The sequence below is a fragment of the Scylla paramamosain genome, chromosome 14 (assembly GCF_035594125.1).
Source record: "Scylla paramamosain isolate STU-SP2022 chromosome 14, ASM3559412v1, whole genome shotgun sequence".
In the NCBI taxonomy this organism is placed as follows: Eukaryota; Metazoa; Arthropoda; class Malacostraca; order Decapoda; family Portunidae; genus Scylla; species Scylla paramamosain.
This window is the reverse complement of record NC_087164.1, coordinates 14,617,423-14,637,422: the sequence shown is the minus strand read 5'-3', so window position 1 is coordinate 14,637,422 and position 20,000 is coordinate 14,617,423. Positions and strand designations below refer to the sequence as shown.

Sequence of the window (20,000 nt, the reverse complement as noted above, 5' to 3'; positions counted from 1 at the left end):
CTTTGTAAGATTGTAAGATTTGACCTGACTAATTTGTGAAAGGTTGGCTTTTTGTCTTTCCTGAGTAGCAAAATTCTCTCTCTCTCTCTCTCTCTCTCTCTCTCTCTCTCTCTCTCTCTCTCTCTCTCTCTCTCTCTCTCTCTCTCTCTCTCTCTCTCTCTCTCTCTCTCTCCAGCAGGGCGAAGAGGCAATTTTTTGTGTGTGTCCAGTACCCTGTAAAAATTGCGGTAAAAAATGAAGACTTTTCTGAGAGCTTCGGGAGTCTGGCAGGCGGAAGATTGCTGGGCACGCAGGGGTCATTCCGAGGGGCTGGGCAACGCGGAATGAACACACACACACACACACACACACACACACACACACACACACACACACACACACACTGACGGTATTTATGGTATGGTTAAGTAAGAAATGTTGCTGATAATAATAATGTTTTGTATTTATGAGTTGTACGTACATTTTCTTTCCCTTTCTCATTATTTTCTTATCTTTCTTTTTTTTCGTTGATTTACCTCCTTCTTACTTGTTTTCCTTCCTTCTCCTTTCTTTCCTTCCTCTTCTTTTCTACCTTTCTTTATTTTTCTGTTTCTTCTCAACCCATTTTCTTTTTTTTTATTTCCCCTCTCATCGCTTCCTTTCCTTCTCCTTCCTTCCTTCCTCCTCCTTTCTCTTTCTGTTCTTCCTTCCATTCCTTTATTTTTTCCCTGATTTCTCTTTCTCTCCGTGTGCATCATCGTCGATCTCTTTATCTTCGTCCTCGTCACCGGTGTTCCTGTTTTCCCAGTAGCTATTGCCGTTGTTGTTGTTGATGTTGTTGTTGTTGTTCTTGTTGTTGTTGTCGGTAATATCCTCGACTTTCCCAATTTAGTTCTAGTCGTCAGCATCATTGTCGTCTTCGTCGTTGCCGTTGTCGTTGTCCTAGATTTCTTCCTCCTCCTCCTCCTCCTCCTCCTTCTGCAGTTAGGTCCTCCCTTACCATCTCCGGTCGCTGTATAAACTACTCCTTGGCCCTCGCTCCATTTCCCACGCTTAATTGAATTTCATAATTTATTGCACTATGGATCAGCGGGTGTCCGGCGTGGTGGCGGGTGAGCGATGGGCAGTGGGCGGGATGGTGTGGGTGGTGGGAAGCGTGGGTTGGCCGATCACAGGGCCGCCTAACTGAGCGTGGCTGACTCCTGGGAGTGGTATGTCACCCAGAGCAGCCCCCGTCCCTCTCTCTCTCTCTCTCTCTCTCTCTCTCTCTCTCTCTCTCTCTCTCTCTCTCTCTCTCTCTCGCAAGTTTCTCATGGGCGTTTTCAGTTTTTCTTGCTTCTTCTCTCATTTCTGATCAGTAATCTCATAATTTTTTTTTTCTATGTTTTGTTCAATATACATTTTCTTCTTAGTCGTGATGACAGGTCGTGGTAGTGATAGCAAGTTGTAGTGGTGATATTCAGGTCGCCTTCGTACCCTGAGAGGGGGACAAGTGCATGCAACAGTCGTCTCTTTGTGTGTTTCTCAGAGCTGCCTGTGTCTCCCTCCTCCTCATCTCTCCGCCTCTGAATCACTTTCTTTACGTTTACTTATCGTCTTTCACTTTTTTCATCTTTCATTTTTTCCTAGTGTCTCTCTCTCTCTCTCTCTCTCTCTCTCTCTCTCTCTCTCTCTCTCTCTCTCTCTCTCTCTCTCTCTCTCTCTCTCTCTCTCTCTCTCTCTCTCTCTCTTTCCTTATTCACCCTCATTAACGTGTCTTTTTTACTCTTCACCTTCATCCTCTTCTACTCGTATCTTGTTAAGCTCTATCCTCCTCCTCCTCCTTCTCCTCCTTCTCCTCCTTCTCCTCCTCCTCCTCTTCCGCCTTCTCCTTCACCCAGACACGGTTCCTCTCCCTAAGTTTGCCGCCCCATTTCAACTTGCTTGTGTCGCAGTGAAGGGAGTGTTGCAGGCGGCAGCAAGTTGGTTGAGTTTGTGGGTTGGTCACTTGGATGGCGATCGTGGCTGTCCCTTCACCAAACACACACACACACACACACACACACACACACACACACACACACACACACACACACACACACACACACACACACACACACACATACACGCGTATTCGTGAATAAAGGAAGAGGAAAGACAAGAGGAAAGCGAGTAAAGGAAAGAGGAGGTGGAGGAGGAGGAGAAGCAGGAGGAGGAAGAGGAGGAGGAGGAGGAGGAAGTAAAGATAAGTAGTAGTTGAAAGCGATTTTGAACGGATTTGTTCGATTTAATCATATGTTTCTTACGTCTTTCCTCTGTCTCCCTCTCCTCCTCCTCCTCCTCCTCCTCCTCCTCCTCCTCCTCCTCCTCTTCTCCCCCTCCTTGTAAGAAAGTTAATGGTCTTAGTATGAGAGGGAAAAATTCAATAATGATATATTAATGAGCACTCCTCCGCTCACCTCCTTCCTCCTCCTCCTCCTCCTCCTCCTTTTCCTCCTCCTCTTCCTCCTTTTCCTCCTCCTCTTCCTCCCTAGTTTTTCCTGACGTAGCTTCGCCGAGTAATATAGAAAATCAAATACATCAACAAGTGATTGATGGCGGAAGGAGAGACTTGCTAAAGCTCTCTCTCTCTCTCTCTCTCTCTCTCTCTCTCTCTCTCTCTCTCTCTCTCTCTCTCTCTCTCTCTCTCTCTCTCTCTCTCTCTCTCTCTCTCTCTCTCTCTCTCTCTCTCTCTCTCTCTCTCTCTCTCTCTCTCTCTCTCTCTCTCTCTCTCTCTCTCTCTCTCTCTCTCTCTCTCTCTCGTTGTATTCTTCTGCACTTTCTCCCCTCATCTTCCTCCTTCCCTGTTCTTTTCTCTCCCCTCGCTCCGTCCCTCTCCTCTCCCTCCCGCTCCCCTTCTTCTGCCCTACCTCCTCATTAGCCTCATCTCATTATTGCCTCGTTTATTCTCTTCCTCTCCCTGTTCATCTTCGTTAATGTGAAGGAAGGGCGTCTTTAATCTTCTCCTTCACGTTCGTTCACTTTTCCTTCTTTCTTTTCGATATCCTTCACGTCCTCCTCCTTCTGCTCCCTCCTCTTTTTCGTGCTCGTCTCGTTTTCCTTCGCTGCCTCATCCCGAACTGGTCTTTTTACCTTTCCTTATTTACGCTTCTTGATCCAATCCATCCTCCTTCATCTCCCGTTCTGTCATCTTCCTCACCACCGCCTCTTGAAAAACGAACAGCAGCTCTCAATTTCTGCCTCACTCGCCACTCCTTCGCTCCCTCTCTCCGTCTGTTCTCAGGCTTTTCACCCTCACCCACTCGCCACTGTCTTAAGGTTTCTCACTTAAGGACTGAGCAGATTCAAACTCCTGGTTATGTGTCTTACAAACCAGGACCTCTATATTCTCAAACTGCTCTTCCTCACTCACCACTGTCTTAAGATTTCTCACTTAAGGACTGAGCGTGATTCAGACATTCACCACTGTCTTAAGGCGTCACGCAGGTGGACTGAGCAGGATTCGAACTCTTGGGTGTGTCTGTTAAGCAAGGACCTTACCGCTGACCCATAGAGTAGATCATTTTATTCACCACAGCAGTATATCTGATTTCAACTTCTAAATATACGTCGTAACTAAAAACTTTTTGACTTGGAGTCACCGTATGTAGCAAGAGTAACGTAGACAAAATCCTCAGTCAGTAATCAGAATAGGATAAGAAATAACGGGCTCAAGTTTAATAAGGTTATATTTTAAAAGGAGATAAGAAGAAACTGATTATCAAATAGAATGACAAATGAATGGAGTAGACTCAGTAATCAGGTTATAAATGCCACGTCAAGATGTAGCTTTAGAGAATGATCAGACAGGTTTAGAGATAGTAGAAATAGATGGAAATAAGCAGGCATGTTTCATAAAGAGACAGCAACGTTTAGGCCTGATGACTTATTGCAGCTTCCTTTGTTTTTCCACGTTCTTATACCTTCATATCCTAGTATATCCTTCATATATGTTTTATACAATGACTGCAACGTGAAGACCTGATGGCTTATTACAGCTTCTCTCGTTTTCTTATGTTCTTACGTCCTAAGCCTTCATATCCTCGTATATCCATCATTATCTTTCTTCATATCCTTCTTCCTCAAACACTTCTCCAATTCTGGATATTCTTTTCTTTAAGGATCGGCATCTCAGTGGGCAGTTTTATTTATTTTTTTTTTATATCCCTATGCCAGTGCCCCTCTTGCATGAAAAAAAATATATATATCTTTTTTTTTTCATATCCTTCATATCCTTCACCCTCGTACATAAGACACTTCCCTTCCCCTTGCAGATCAGTTCCTGGGCCTCGAACTCCCACACGAGCGGGTGTTCCGGGGCTCCTTCGAGGTGAGGAGCGGCGACAGGTGGAGCTCACTGCTATCTGACGTGTCCAACCCTTACTACGTCAGCACAGCCCAGAAGTATGCGGCGCGCCTCGACACCATCTACCAGAACTCCATCTTCCAGAACGCCTTCATCCGCTCAGAAGTGTTAGCGCTCGATAGGTGAGTGGTCTGTTATGGCCCGTATTCAGAAGCGTTTCGTTCTCACCACGACTACTTTCAAAGGCCACAGAGATGATAAGCCGGGTTCTCAAGAGTGTTTCCCCTGTTCATAGTATGGAAATCTCGTTAATCTGTCACCGCAACCACAAAAAACACTCTTGGAAACTGGTATGACTTCACCTAGAGCCTTTTGAAAGTAGCGGAGGTCCTGCGCAGAAGTGCTTCAGAATATGGATCTACATGTACACGTGTATTGGATTAGTGTGAACGTGATAACATTTACAGAGCAAGAAAGGCGCACTGCATCTACATGAGTGACTGATAAGTTATTAGTGTTTGTGATAGTCTGCTTTTTCTCTCTCCCTTTTTTGTTCTCAGCTGTTCTCTTTTGTCTTCAACTAGTGGTGGTGTTTCCGGTGATGTTTTTGGTAGTGATGATAGTGGTGGTGATAACTGGTGGTGATGATCGTGACTGAGTTGATGTTTTTTGTCACTTTTTTCCCCCATTAGTTGTTTTTTTCCTCCATCACTTATTAGTAGTGGTTGTATCGGTGGTGAAGATGGTGATGGCAGTGAAAATGGAGCTCGTATAGGTTATAGTAGTGGAGGTAATGGTGGTGGTGATGGTGGTGGTAGTAATGTAGATGGCAATAATGGTAACGGTGATCGAGGCAGTAATTTCCTTCCCCCTTTTTGTTTTTCTCTCATAATTTCTTCCACTCATTATCTTTCCCCTTCCTTTTTCTTCTCCTCCAGACTCCTTTCTCTCTCTCTCTCTCTCTCTCTCCTCTCTCTCTCTCTCTCTCTCTCTCTCTCTCTCTCTCTCTCTCTCTCTCTCTCTCTCTCTCTCTCTCCTCCCCCTTCTCCATCTTCTTCCTCCTCAGATAGTGTCACAGTATAGAAATAAATTTGAGTCAGTAGTGCATCTTTATATTTCATCTTTATCGCGCACTGTGAAATTCTCAACTCGGTCAGCCCTTTTATAAAACAATTTTCCTCACCTTCTTCGCGGTTTCTTGTCTTCCTGTGCCGCAGGGAAGTAAGGTTGCTTTGTGGGTAGGTGGATGAGTGCGTGGGTGAGTAGGTAAGGGGAGAAATGGGTGTAAATAAAATGTTAGTTGGTGGGTTATGGTGGGTGAGTAGTTAAGAACAGAGTAGGCTGGAAAATGGGCGAGTGAATGAGTGGGGTAGATGGGTAGGTGGGTGAATGATTTCATAGGGAGTAGGTGAGTAAATGGGTTTTGAGCATGTGGTTTGTTGGTGGGTTAGGTGAGTGAGTTGGCTGTTGAGGAATAAGCGAATGCATAGGCGTGTTAACTGGATAGGTGACTTATTGAGGAGAGTAAGTTGAACAATTAAGAATATTTGTAAAGAATAAAAAACCTAACAACAACAAAAAATAACAAAACAACTCGTTAAACATAAAAATCCTGACATTTCACTGATTTTCACTGCATTCAGCAAACACACTTTTATGTACACTACCCTATTCCACTGAGGTACTCGTATTAGCTAACCCAGAATCGATCTCACGGACAGAAACACTTGCATGGCTGAATACCGTCCCACGATTTAGATTCTCAGAGTTTAACCCTTTCACTGCTATAACCTAACAACTCACGACCAATAAAGCACTGTACAAGATATTTACAGCACCTACGAGAAAGGAAAGTGGACCAAAAGAGCAGATTTTCCAGTCTAGCCAGTATAAATGTCTGAGTGGCTTATGATTTAAGGAAAGATGTGTTTAAGTAGCTGTGAAAGGTTAATACCATGAAACTTCTTCCTCCACAGGGGGTCCGGACGACGCCTTGGTGGTGCATTTCAACCTACACGTCAACTACCGCCGCCTCCACCTGGATGCTGCTGATCTCTACCTCGTGCTGGTGTGCCGAGATCCGCAAACCAGACTCCGCGGCACTCAGCGGCGTCACCATTGACGAGGACACGGTGGAGATGCAAGGTGAATGAGAGAGAGAGAGAGAGGGGGGGGGGGAAAGGGGGGGAGAGATAGTTGCTGAGTAGTAGAAAGAGAAGGATAAGCAGGAAAAAGATGAACAAAGAATAGAGAGAGAAGAAGTACAGAAGCCTACGATTATGCTATCTTCTCAATGTAGATCAGATGTATAATGTCACTTTACAACGTCGTAAGGGCCAATAGATCTGGTGCTGTTTATTTTTCCTCTGAGTTCTCTTTGTGTTTCTGCCCATTCTCCTTCGATTATTTTGTTTTACCTTCTTTTCCTGCTCCTCTTCGTTCTCCTCCCTCTCCTCCTCCTCCTCCTCCTCCTCCTCCCTCCACCTCCTCCTGGTTTTTTTCTTGCCCGTGCCTTTATCTCCTTCACTCTCTCGTCCGTGTCCTTCTCCTTCGTCCCTCTTTTCATCTCTCCCCCTTTTTAAGTCTTTCTTTCATTCCAACCTCCTCCTTCTCATCTCCTTCTCCTTGCCTTTCCATTCTCCTTCACTTGTTTCCTCGGTAATCCTGCGCCTTTTCTGTCGTCATTAAATGTAAGGCAAAGAGGAGATAGAGAAGGAGGATTACATGGAATTACATAGATCAACAAAATAGCAATAGATCATCAAGGTGTTCATTGGCTGTTTGTGAATTATTTTCCCTTTTTTTTTTGTAAGCGTGTAGGTCAAACTGCTTTTTCTTTTTTATTTTGCTAGGGGACACAAAAGAGAGGGGAAAAGCCGACTAACTTATCCTTTTCCAGAAAAAAAAAAAAAGAAAGAAAGAAAAAACAGTTAACTAGAGAAGAGAGTCTAAGAGACCTGAATTCTAACTCACTCCTGGGTAAAGAGATAGGATAATATAGCAGAAGGCTCCTCTCCGCCCACCATTCCCTGTCTGTATCTTAGACTTGTATGGAAACAGTTGGCAAAAGTACTAGACCGTATAGAAAAAGTGACCCAGAATTTTGATAAGAAAGAATGAAAGAAGACTATTATTAACATTATAGTAAAAATGTATTTGTCTGATCATCTTGAAATCAAATGTATCAAAAACACGATTGAAGTCTATTTCACTTTTATGAAACTTAATAGTGTAACATAACCAAAGTCTGGAGAGGAAGATAAATGTGAAGCTGAAGGAGGGACGAGCAGGAGCAAGAAAAGGGACGAGATGATGAAGGAAGGAACAGGTAAAGGAAGGAAGGAAAAACAAAAAAAAATAATAAATTGTTTAAAGGCTACAAGAGAGAGAGAGAGAGAGAGAGAGGGGAGGAGAGAGAGAGAGAGAGGAGAGAGAGAGAGAGAGAGAGAGAGAGAGAGAGAGAGAGAGAGAGAGAGAGAGAGAGAGAAGCGGCGAAGTTACACAAATTGGAAACACTTCCAAACACAAAACAAGAACTAAAACTTTGCAAGCTTAAGAAAGAGAGAAGGAAGCAAAAAAAAAATAAATCAGTGCCACACAACAAGAAATCTGATAATGAAACCGAGAGAGGAGAGAGAGAGAGAGAGAGAGAGAGAGAGAGAGAGAGAGAGGAGAGAGAGAGACAGAGAGAGAGAGAGAGAGAGAGAGAGAGGAGGTGGCAGGTGTCTGGAGGCTGGGGTTGGGGGTCATCTCCTCCTCTTCCTCGTATATTATTACAACTGGCGCCAACTTAGCGAAGGAGAGCGTAATTAATTAAAGTTGCCTCCTAATTGATTGCTCTCTGTAATTGCTTCTCTGCTTTAATTAATCAACAGCTTAAATTGATCGTCGCAGATAACTGGTTGTCGCCTCGGAAATTTATTATTTTTTTTTTTAGGCATAAGGACTCATCTTATGCCTACTGACTTTCATTTTCGTAGGTTCCTAGATTTGATTTCCAAGGACTCCGCTTTCCTTTTTTTTTTTTTTTCATTGTATCTAGATCAGGTGAATAAGTAGACTGAACATTTTGTGACATCATGGTAACTGTCTGCCATTAATTCACCACAATGTTCCAATAGATTCTTTTTTTTTCTTCTTTTTTTTCATTTCCAAGGGATCTACGTTTTTTTTTTTTTTCTTTTCACGTGCCTAGATCAAGCGAATCAGTAGATCACACTCATGACGTTAGATTTCTGTCTTCAATCTTTCACAATTTTGCGGATGATTTCCAAGAATGCGTATTATATCTTATAATTCCATTTCCCTTGTTACTGTGTCTCGAGTCCAGTAGATTGAACACACTGCGATGGAAAGGTAACTGACTGTCTTCAATCCGCCACAGTTTTGCAGATGTCTAAGATTTATTTTCAAGGATACGTACTCTACCTTATCACTTCCTTTCCTTTTCACTGTGTCTAGATTAAACGAAGTAAACAAGGAACTCACTTCACCATGGTAACTGAACTATCTTCATTTCTTGCTATCTTCCACTACTATTTCCACGGTTATTCTTCTTCTGAACTTCTTAACTGCATGTATTCTCTTTTCACTCAGCCTCATTGCATAAGACACGGGGAAAACACAGAGGAAATTTGGATTTCTGGAATGAAAGTACAGAAATGGTAGAGAAAGGGTTAGGAATGAAAAATGAAGAGGTGTGGTGATACATCTATACAAGGTCATAATTCTGGCTGGATATAGGTGCTAAACAAGAGAGAAATATGAAAATTAACTTGTTCATTGGATACTCATTAGATTTTTTCATAACAATATCACAGATCCTCAAACGATCTTGTTTTGTGGTCATTCTGTGGCCTCCTTCCTGGCTTAAACCTGTCGGGTGAGTGTCAATTACAACACCAGAGTCATTCCCAGGCCTCCTCCTCCTCCTCCTCCTCCTCCTCTTTCTCATTCCTGGCTTCCCTGCTGGATGGCTGTCAGTTACAGTCCACGCCTCAGCAAGGGCGTGGAGTGTCGCGACAGACACCCTGCATAACAAGGCCACGCAAGCGGCTTCTTCATAGATTCACAGCGTGCGGAAGTTGGCGCATGCATTACCACACTGGCTCGTCCATCACGCTTTATGAACACAGCCAAACTTAAGGCACGGCTTCCTTCGCCAGCAGCCTGAGTCGCGCCACCCCCCCGCTGTCTCTCCCTCGTGCCTCACCCGGTATCGGAGCGCCAGACTAAATTGCATTCAGATTTAGAGCATCGATTCAGAATATCTAAAATTCAGTTACTTGAGGTCCTATTGTTTGATAGCTTCAAATATTCTCACCGTCCAATTTGGAAAAAACAAATAACTGCAGCCCATGTACACAGGCGGCCGCCCGGGGCCCGCCACGCTACCAGCCCCGCCCCTGGTGCCTCACAGCCCACGGTGCCGCGCTGCCATGGCATTAGTGCCTGTCCACACACACACACACACACACACACACACACACACACAAGCCAGCAGTGGTTCCCAATATTTTTGTTTCCGTGGCCCAGTGACCTAAATATGATACTTCACACGCTTCCCATCATATGTATATCTTTATATGTTTACTTTATTAGTTACAGTATTTAATCGAATTATGTAACTGAGCCTAACGGAAACATTAACACTAAAAACCTCCAATATGGAATTTTACATTTTCATCTCTAACTCCAGACTAGCAATGTGCAAATTTCCTGGCCTCTCAGAAAACACTACTGGCCATGCTCTTCAGACTGAGAACACAAAGACAGGAGATCTGCTTCCTCTGATATCCCAGTGCAGGAGGAGGAGGATGCTTTGCTACATTGCTTCATATTACCCAAACCATAATGCAGAATATGAATGGGTAATGCTGGTTAGTCAAGTACTTCCGGATCTAGCCACGAAACACACCATTTCCATTTTAACATACGTTCGAGTATTTATCACTTAAATACTAAGTTTATTAATCACATCACTCATGTATTCCCAGCGTATGTTTCCGTGTAAATTCATCCACTCAATCATTCACACGCTGACGACCAACACATTCCTATACATATTCAAAGGCCGAGCAAATCAGTGAATGTAAAGGCCCACACAGATGCTCCCGCTGTTTAATCTCCCCGAACACAGCCACTAACTCCCCCAGCACAGCCACTGACGGCCCGCACGCCACGCAACAAAGCTCGGGATGGCGGAGATAAAGTTAGGAATGTAGGAGCGAAAGAAGGAATGACCGCGCCTGTCCCACCAACTCGTGATGGTTGCTATTATTTCGACTGCTGCTGCTACTACTGCTGCTGCTGCTATTACTGCCATTAATGTTGCTACTACTACTACTACTACTACTACTACTATAATTATTATTTCTACTACTACTACTAATACTACCACCACTATCGACACTACCCACCCTACCACCACAACTACTAAGTGACAACATTATAAACCTTTTAAAAAATTTGAGGTCCACCAGAATCGTGCTTTGCCTTAATTCCTGACTAACAAGGCAAAAGAATACTTATTATATACTCGCGCAGCATAATTACTTGAGTTACGCTTCAGCAGTCCGATTAATTCATTTTTCCCCACCCCCTTGCGTCACCGCCGTGGTCCAGTGAACAAGCCTCGTGGTGGCCTGGCTCCGCAACACGCTGGAATGCATAATATTTCACCAGATTCCACGTATGACATTTCTTTTCGCGTGTATAATAACTCGGGTGTTGCGATATTTGAAAAGCATGGACTGGCTTAGCGAGAGTGACAAGATGGGCTGATGTTCTGTTTTACTATGTCTGTTTGTCTGTCATTTATTTTACCCTCTGAGGACATGCAGAGACTTACTGAGATTTTTAAATATGACATTCCTTCGCGTGTGTGTCGTGTGTTGTGGTGTTTAAAAAGTATAGCCTAACTTCACGAGAGTAACAAGATGACGGGTTGCTTTACTGTTTTACTGTGGTTTTGCTTCCTAAAGCGATGACTCACTGCCGCTGACTGATGCTTCCCCCTCGCTGGTTGGTCAACGTTTTTTTTTTTTTTTTTTCATCTTGTTTTAAAACGTGCACTAAATTTACTTCACTGCTACCGAATCCATTACGTGATTATGAAAGAACTGATTGTTTTTATTTAGTGACCAGTTAAAATTGTAAGTGATTTGATTTTTAAGTGATACATTCGAGCGATATTGAATTATACTTTTGAAATTTTAGGGACACATCCCAACACTCCTCCTGTACGCCCTTACTCACTCACCGCCCTTATCCATCCTCTGCTGTCTCGCAACCGGGGGAGTCGCTTCTCTCTCTCTCTCTCTCTCTCTCGTCTCTCTCTCTCTCCTCTCTCTCGCTCTCTCTCTCTCTCTCTCTCTCTACTTTTTATCCTCTTCTCTCCGTTTCTATTTACACAGCTTTCGTGATCGATTTGCGATATCGCCTCCGCCGCCCCGCGAGCCCCTCCGGTGAATCCCGGCGCGGGAAGGGGCGCCTTCCTCCACACCTTTGCTCCCTCTCAAAATTTAACTGTTTTCCTTCCCTGCATTAGGGGAGAGCGAGCTGTTGGATGTACTGTGAAACCGGAGGAACCCAGGAACGAAATGGTTGGGACCTGGAAAGAAACATGGTTGTTTCTGCCGGAACGCCTGCAGGGCGGCGGCGGCAGCAGCAGCAGCAGCAGCAGTAGCAGCAGGTGGCCGGCAGTGCCCTTTCACTAACTCTGAACCCGAGCCACTAATAAGAGCCGAGCCTCTGCTCCAACATTTAGTGGCGCATCTTAAGTTTCCCGGTAATGGCCTATTAAGAACAGATTTCTCCCTCTATTCCTCTGCCCCCCGCCCCCCGAATTAGCCCCACTGGCCCTGCTTGCCTTCAGCACCAACATAATTGCATTAATTCTTAGCACATTATGAGAGGGCAGCGCCAAGACCTGCGCGGGGCGGGGCTGCCTGAGCTATGAGGGGCAGACTGTGACACTGTTGTCTTTTTTCCTTCCTTTACTGCTCTTCCCCTTTCGTCCCTAAGAATGCAAAGGGTGGCGTGGAGCGGAAAGCTTTGACTTGATCCACAGGGCGGTCGTGGCGGCGCAGACTACTCGTGTGTAGGCAATGCGTGAGCGACTGAGTGCAGACCTGTGTCCCAGAAGCTTATTCCTGACATCTCCCTTCCTTACTCTCGCCTCTTGTAGCATCCCTTCTCCCTACTCTTATGTATCCCTCACACTTCCACCATTCTCCTCCATTTCGCCTGATGCTGTTATGATCCTTTTGCCAAAATCTAGATAAACAATATGACCGACGTTCCAGTTCCTCTCCGTATTGTCGTCTGTACTCACTCCTCATCTCTTCACTCCCATGTACTGAGCCTCCATCATCCTTCTTTTCTTTCCCTCTGCTCCAACGGTACGTCACTTCTTCGCTTCTTTCTTGGGGGGGCGTGGGCACATTAGGGCCTAACAGTAGCTTCCTTCGAGACGTCGACACCAGCCGTCCACTTTGATACACGAGGAAGAGAAAAAAAAAAAATATTTGGAAACTTTTAAAATTTTAACTTCATCCGGAATTATTTGGGGATAGAGGAGGAGGAGGAGGAGGAGGAGGAGGAGGAGGAGGTAGGAGGAGGAGGAGAAAGGGGAGCTGGAGGAGGAAGTGGTGGTGGTGGAAGAGGAGACAGTTAAGTGAGTCGTATTTATGAATACTATTGCTGCTGTTGTTAGCATTCAGTTGTAACGTTATTATTATTAGTAGTAGTAGTAGTAGCATTAGTAGTAACATTAGTAGTAATAGTAGTAGTAGTAGTAGTAGTAGTAGTAGTAGTAGTAGTAGTAGTAGTAGTGGTGGTGGTTGTAGTAGTAGTAGTTGTAGTAATAGTAGAAGTGCCGAGTTTAGCAGATGTTTTTTACTGCATCAATTGAGGAATCGAATAAAAGCGAGAGATTAGGGCAACAACTAAACGAATGAATTAGAGAGGACTTATCTCACACACACACACACACACACACACACACACACGTACCTAACTTAGCCTAACTTAACCTAACCCAACCTAATCGAACACCTTACCCACAGAGAGGAAGGTACAACACTACCCTGGAAGCATGCCACCACACTTCCCCACGCCGGGCTCTGAGTACCACACAGGCTCCAGACTGTACAAGCCGCCCTCCAAAAGCGGTCCCACCACGCCCACCTCCCCGCCCACCACCACGCCCCCGCCCAGACGCTGCCAAGCCCTCGACGTGAACCTGTGCGCTGGTCTCCACCACAATGTGACCACTTATCCTAATCTCCTCGGACACCAAGATTCGGATGCCGTCGAAAGGGACATCATCTCCATCAGGTAGGTCTTCGGTGGTGCTCTGGTGGTTGGTATTGCTGTGGTGATTTAATTTGTATAGCCGGTTTGTTAGTGGTGTTATTATTAGATGCAAGAAGCTGTGGAAGTATAGAAAGTGAAAGTTAATGTTATCGTTGTTATTTTGTTGTGGTGATATTACTAAGATATTACTTTGTAACTTTTTTTTTTGTAAGGAAGTCTAGAAGTATAAAAGTAAAGATTATTTTTATTATTGTTTTACTGTTAAGCGTGTGTACTTTATAACCGACGCGAGCTTTGTTTTACGTCACTATCATTCTAAACAAGAAAACTTTCAGGATTTATTTTTGTTTCTTTGATGGAGTGGCATTTAAACAAATTATTTATGCATTTCGCAACCCTTTGCTCAATCTTCCCTTCCATGTAGAAAATATCAACAAAAAATGTGAAATTCTTATCATCACCACCATTACATCAAGTCAAGCTAATCTGTGTCACTCACGGATTCTCTCTCTCTCTCTCTCTCTCTCTCTCTCTCTCTCTCTCTCTCTCTCTCTCTCTCTCTCTCTCTCTCTCCCACCCACAGGCAAGTGATAGACTCCGAGTGCCATCCGCTGGCCCAAGAGTTCCTCTGTGAATTGATACAACCTGACTGTCGCCGCGCCCAGACCATGTCACCGAGCGGGGTGTTCGAGGACCTGCTGGTGAGCCCCTGCAGGGACTTCTGCGAGGAGGTGATGAGCGTATGTGGCTCCAACTTGCCGGCTCGCCTCAAGAGAGCAGTCAACTGTTCCGCACTGCCCACCCTCAACGCAGACCACGAGTGCACCACTAAGCCAGGTGAGTCCTGAACTTCCCTTCATGCTCCCCTGTTTGTCTCCATCCATAAAACTTCTTTTCACAGCTACTGAACGCACTTACCCAGTCATAAGCCACTCCAAGATACACACTTGTTTGTTTTTCCGTGAACATTATACTGGCTACAAATTGGAGAACTTTTTTTTTTTTTTATGGAGGGAAGAGGTATGGAACTGTACAGTGCCTCTTCTAGTCCCTTTGAAACATTAGCAAGGAAAGCTCTTCCTACTGTGCGGTTTCTTTTCTTTCTTTCTTTCTTCCTTTTGACCACGAGTACAATGCGACACTCAACTTCATCAGCCTAGAGACAATTTTACCTTCACGTAACGAACTGTGTTGACCTGAGCACTGTTATCGTGAGGAAAAAAAAATGTTGCTCTGATTTTACTCGTATCGTCAAGTTCTTTTCGATATCAGTGTCAAGCATGGATAAGCGTTTCAGAATCTGTATGCTTATATTTTTCGACACACTGTTATTTGATTATCAAAAAAGAAAAAAAAGAATCTTTTACGTTTCTGAATGTTTGTGGAGTTTAGGAGTATTTATTGAAGTTTACCTTGAAATCCGTTTTCTGTCACGATAAACTACTTTACGAGTATGCATAACTAACACAAGGATATCCTGAATAATCTCCTCTCACTAAACAATTTACATTTTTATTGACTGGTTAACTGATTTATTGACATTTTCTAGCCGTCCTTCAATGACACAAGAAATACAATTCCTTTACTTATTTCCTTCACCACTGTTAATATTTTTGCACTGCTAAACATTACCAGTGAATTGCGTTTCTCAAAATATTTGTTTTTCGTTTCATGTCGTTCACAAAATATAAAGTAAAAAAAAGCATTGGCTGTAGAAAAATTCATTCACAATTTTATTATTCATTTTCCTGCATACAGATTCCAGAGAGGGAAAACTTCCATCAGCAAACTGTGTTCCTCCAAATCTTTCCTTGTCCTTCACGGTACTTTTTCAATTCCCTCCCTTGCACACACGCTCCTCTCTCTCTCTCTCTCTCTCTCTCTCTCTCTCTCTCTCTCTCTCTCTCTCTCTCTCTCTCTCTCTCTCTCCGTCCCTCACCACTTTTTTTTTTCGGCTTCCTCTTTCTCATCTCCCCTCCCTACAAGGCCTCAGCTCTCCCTTTAATATCTCTGCGGTTCATCCTCCGCAACCCTGAAGAAGAACACGCTGCGTTCCCTCCCTCCCCCTGCTATAGTGTCCTGTCTCTAACATACATACTAGACTCGTATATGTTCACGTAACAATGCAAGATACATGACGGCTGAGAACATTGCTTTTTGAAGTATGTTATCATTGCTTTGTTTTTCTATTACTGGCTGATAGCTAGTGGATATGCAGCTAACAGTTTAAGGAACAATAAAGTTAAGAAATTAACTTTAAAGTCACAAAATACAAAATGATAAGCCAGGCAAAGGACACAGCATCAAAACAAGGAGTAAGAAAGCAAATACCAACGAGATGACGAAGAAGGAGGAGGAGGAGAAGAACAGAACAACAACAGCACCAGCAATAACAAAAAGAACAAGAACAAAAAAACAGGACCAACAACAACAAGAACAAAAAACAGGACTGACAACAACAACAACAAGATACTACCTACATTATCATCTTTTCTCCTCGTTGCCGCCCTCTGCTTCATACGTATAAGGCATGAGTAGGGTAACACCTCTGTCCAGGGTAACAGTGATGCTTCAGGGTAAAGGGGTGTCTCTCTGCCTCATTACCGCCCCTCGGCCCGCTGGGTGATCCTGACGCCGCTGCCGGGAGGAAGGTAGATAACGGGTCTTTAATAGGAGCCATTTTTTACACGTCTTGTCTCGGCACACACGGATTCTCGTCCCGTCAGCAAAGAGGACACGTGCGATTAATATTGTTTCTCTCTCTCTCTCTCTCTCTCTCTCTCTCTCTCTCTCTCTCTCTCTCTCTCTCTCTCTCTCTCTCTCCCATGCTGCTCAATGATCTCTTTACGTCAAACTGCAGGTAAATATAAGATAAGGAAACCAATAGATAAATAAAACTGAAAAGCTTATTCAGCGAGGATCAGTAGGAGAATTTACCAGTGGGAAAATATCCATGGGGGGGTTTCTTTAGGATGAAACCTCCAAGGGAAAAGTGAGGTTAAAAATCTTCTCGGTCAAATGTGTCTGGGTAGAACATTTTCAGGGGAAATTTCGTTTAAGTGAAATCAGGAGGAATCTCTCTATGGTTTAATGTTTAGTGTCAGATGACTAGGACAACGTTGTGGATTCTTTGGGTGTATTACTTCTGCTCGTACTTCTTGTCACTTTGGTCGCTACTGTCTCAATCATATCCCCCAGTACTACCACCACCACCACCACCACCACCACCAGACAGAAGCGAGGAGGCACCCTGCCCTGCCAGACAACTCTCGCTTGCTCTGCCTCAGACTAATGAACGGACTTGATTAACATTCTTCCCTGCGCTGCCCAACTTGACTGATGTTCATACTTGGAAGCTGCAATGTTACCTAAAGTTCCCTTCTGTTCCTGCCCAAGTCTAGCTAGCAACGTCTCTAATTATATATGCAGTGAAGACGTTTCCTCTTAGCGATCTATTTAGAGGAAGAAGAAGAGATAGAATAGCTAAGGGAAGATATAATATACACCCGGTACATGCGTTATTGACTGCGATTTCTTTTTATTATTTTTGGTGGGAGAAGTAGCGTCTTTCTTCTTAGGTGGTGACATATGACCTCTCTGCTACGGCGACATGACTCATTTTTTGCTTCATTCAGTGTGATGGAAGTTACAGAACAAGATACAAGGGACAGGAACAACTAGAGGAGATTCGCTCATGATGTCTACCCCTGATTTTAGGGAAGCGGCAAAAGAAGAACAATGTGACATCTCTTTTTGTTAATGAGTACCCCCTTTTTTATTAATGTTCCTTCTTGACGTCAATTAACAGTTCATATCCTTTTCTACACCTTACTGAAATTAAACGTTACGGAAAGCGAGTAGGAGATTAAAGAATTTTGCTAAGATTTCTGACAAGCATCACGAGCAAGGGCAAGGAAGGAGAAGGAGGAAGGAAGAAGGAAGAGGACGTGGTGGTAATGCTGGCTGTGGAGGGAGGCACGGAATGATAGTAGTAGTGGAGCAATAGAAAAATCATGCAGTGTCTTCGCTTTTAACACCTCAGCTCAAATTTCCATGGCATTATCCAGCTCAATCTTCCGCTTTTCCATCCTCCTCCTCCTCCCTCCCCCTCCTCCTCCCTCCTCCTCCTCCTCCTCCTCCTCCTCCTCCTCCGCCTCTTCCTGGTGCCATCATTTGGTTATTACTGGGAGGCTCTCGCGTCTTAGCTCCTCGTCAGTGCCAAGCTGTACCTTAGATGCCTTGTTTACATCGCCTCACTTCCTCGCTCATTACGGCGACAAAGCCAGTCAATCTCCCAGCGCTGAGGAGACAGAGAGAGAGAGAGAGAGAGAGAGAGAGAGAGAGAGAGATGGAGAGAGAGAGAGAGAGAGAGAGAGAGAGAGAGAGAGGAGAGAGAGAGAGAGAATAATTGGCCACCTCCTCTATCACCACCACCTCTTCTCCTCTTCCACCACTTCATCCTCTTCTCCTCCTCTTCCTCCTCTTCCTCCTCCCAGCCTCCCTCCCTACCTGCATACATACCAAGATCAGACAATCCTTTCAAGCCTCAAATCGCACGACTTCTCAAGTTTTCCAGTGTAATAAGAGGGCGAAGGTGTGAGCACCGCTTCTGCCCCGCATCCTTCGTTACCTTGGTGTTCTTGTGCCCTCGAGCGGTTGCCAGGAGTGGTAAGGGGAAGGTGGGAAGGGAAGGGAGAGGAGACGCGCGGGGGTGACAGGAGAGCGGTAAGTGCATGGCAATAGGGAAGGGAAAGAAAGATAAAATAAAGAGACTAAAGGTTGGATAAATGGGTGGAACAGAAGTAAAGAGAAAGAATGGAGGGATAGGAATGAGGAGAAGGGGACATGAGCGAGGAGAGAAGATGGAAAGTGAATAGTGATTGGGAAGGGAAAGGGAGGTAGATAAGGGGACAGAGGGGTACAGTAGATTGATTAAAGAGAGAAAGGGAGAAGAAAAGAAAGTAGATGAAGGGAGAGAAGGGAATAGAAGGAAGAAAATTATGGATAGAATTAATAAGGGAAAAGGAAGAGATTAAGAAGGAAGGGAGAGATCAAATGAATAGATGGAAAAAAATGGGAATAGGTGAAGGAAAGAAAAGGGAAGATATATGAAGAAAACGATAATAAAGAGAGAAAAGTAAGGAAATGTGATAGGAAAAACAAGGAATAAAAAGGAAGAGAAGAGAAAACAAATTAAAGACATATGAAGGGGAAGATAAAAATACTTGTAGTTTCAGTTAGGAGACATTTAGTAAAACTCTCTCTCTCTCTCTCTCTCTCTCTCTCTCTCTCTCTCTCTCTCTCTCTCTCTCTCTCTCTCTCTCTCTCTCTCTCTCTCTCTCTCTCTCTCTCTCTCTCTCTCTTTAATCCAGTTGTAAAATGCTGTTTCATTGTTAGCATTTTTCAGGTCTCTTATTTAACTTTCATTACTTCCTTGCCATGCCGTGCTGGATACGAGAGAGAGAGAGAGAGAGAGAGAGAGAGAGAGAGAGAGAGAGAGAGAGAGAGAGAGAGAGAGCGCATATGGTTTTAATTACATAGATAATCTGCCCTTAAGCCCGAGAGTAAACACCCACAAACTAGAGTCATTAGGTTAGTTTATGCTCCCTTCTTTCCTTCCTTCCTTCCCTCCTTCCTTTTTTCATTCATTCATTTATTTATTAATTATTCTTTTCCTCTTTCCTTCCTTTTTTCTCTCTGTCTTCCTTCTTTCCTTTCCTTCTTCCTTTCTTTTTTTCTTTCTTTTTTTCTTTCCTTTTTGCCTTCACTCCTTCCTTCCCTTCCTTTATTTTTGTCCCTTTCTTTTTTTGTCCCTTTTTTTTTCATTCCTTCAGAGAGGAATAATTGAGTTTGTTACTAATTCTTCTAAGTACCAGAGAATACTTACATTAGTACTACGTGTATTAGAAATATTGCTACTGTTTCCTTAGACGTGTATAGGAAGCTCACAGTTACAGTATCGGACGAGTGAGTAGTAACAGTGGTGACCTGGTTCTTATAAATATATATAGGTCAAGGTTAGTTTGTCGGCTCGGGACGCTGTCATTGTTCGTTGAGAGATTAAACTTTGGGTTCATAATAATATCGCTCTCTGCAGAATTCACAAACTTCCGCAAAACTCTTCCACTGTTTATTTTCTTTTCCCTTTTTTTTTTTTTGTGACTTGCAATTATTACGCAGAGGAAACCAGGAAGTATGTAGGTCTGAAGATTATTAATAAGAAGAAAGTAAAGGTGATGTTTTACATATACATAGCAGACCATGAAATCAGAATAGAGGGTGGGTGAAGAAATACAGTTAGGTAGATAGATAGATAGATAGATAGATAGATAGATAAGTAAGTAGCTAGACAAATGGATAGCTAGATACATAAATAGAT

The 20,000-nt window shown here is 43.8% G+C and overlaps 1 protein-coding gene across 1 annotated transcript in view; it reads left to right on the top strand.

The window, feature by feature from the left end:
• The window catches only part of LOC135107124 (atrial natriuretic peptide-converting enzyme-like), a 104,794-nt gene that overhangs the window by 62,758 nt on the left and 22,036 nt on the right, over nt 1-20,000 (top strand). The window contains exons 3-6 of the mRNA XM_064016833.1: nt 4,272-4,486; nt 6,282-6,420; nt 13,372-13,642; nt 14,205-14,458. Of these exons, the coding sequence (XP_063872903.1) occupies nt 4,272-4,486; nt 6,282-6,420; nt 13,372-13,642; nt 14,205-14,458 (879 nt within the window). The remainder of the gene's footprint in view (nt 1-4,271; nt 4,487-6,281; nt 6,421-13,371; nt 13,643-14,204; nt 14,459-20,000) is intronic.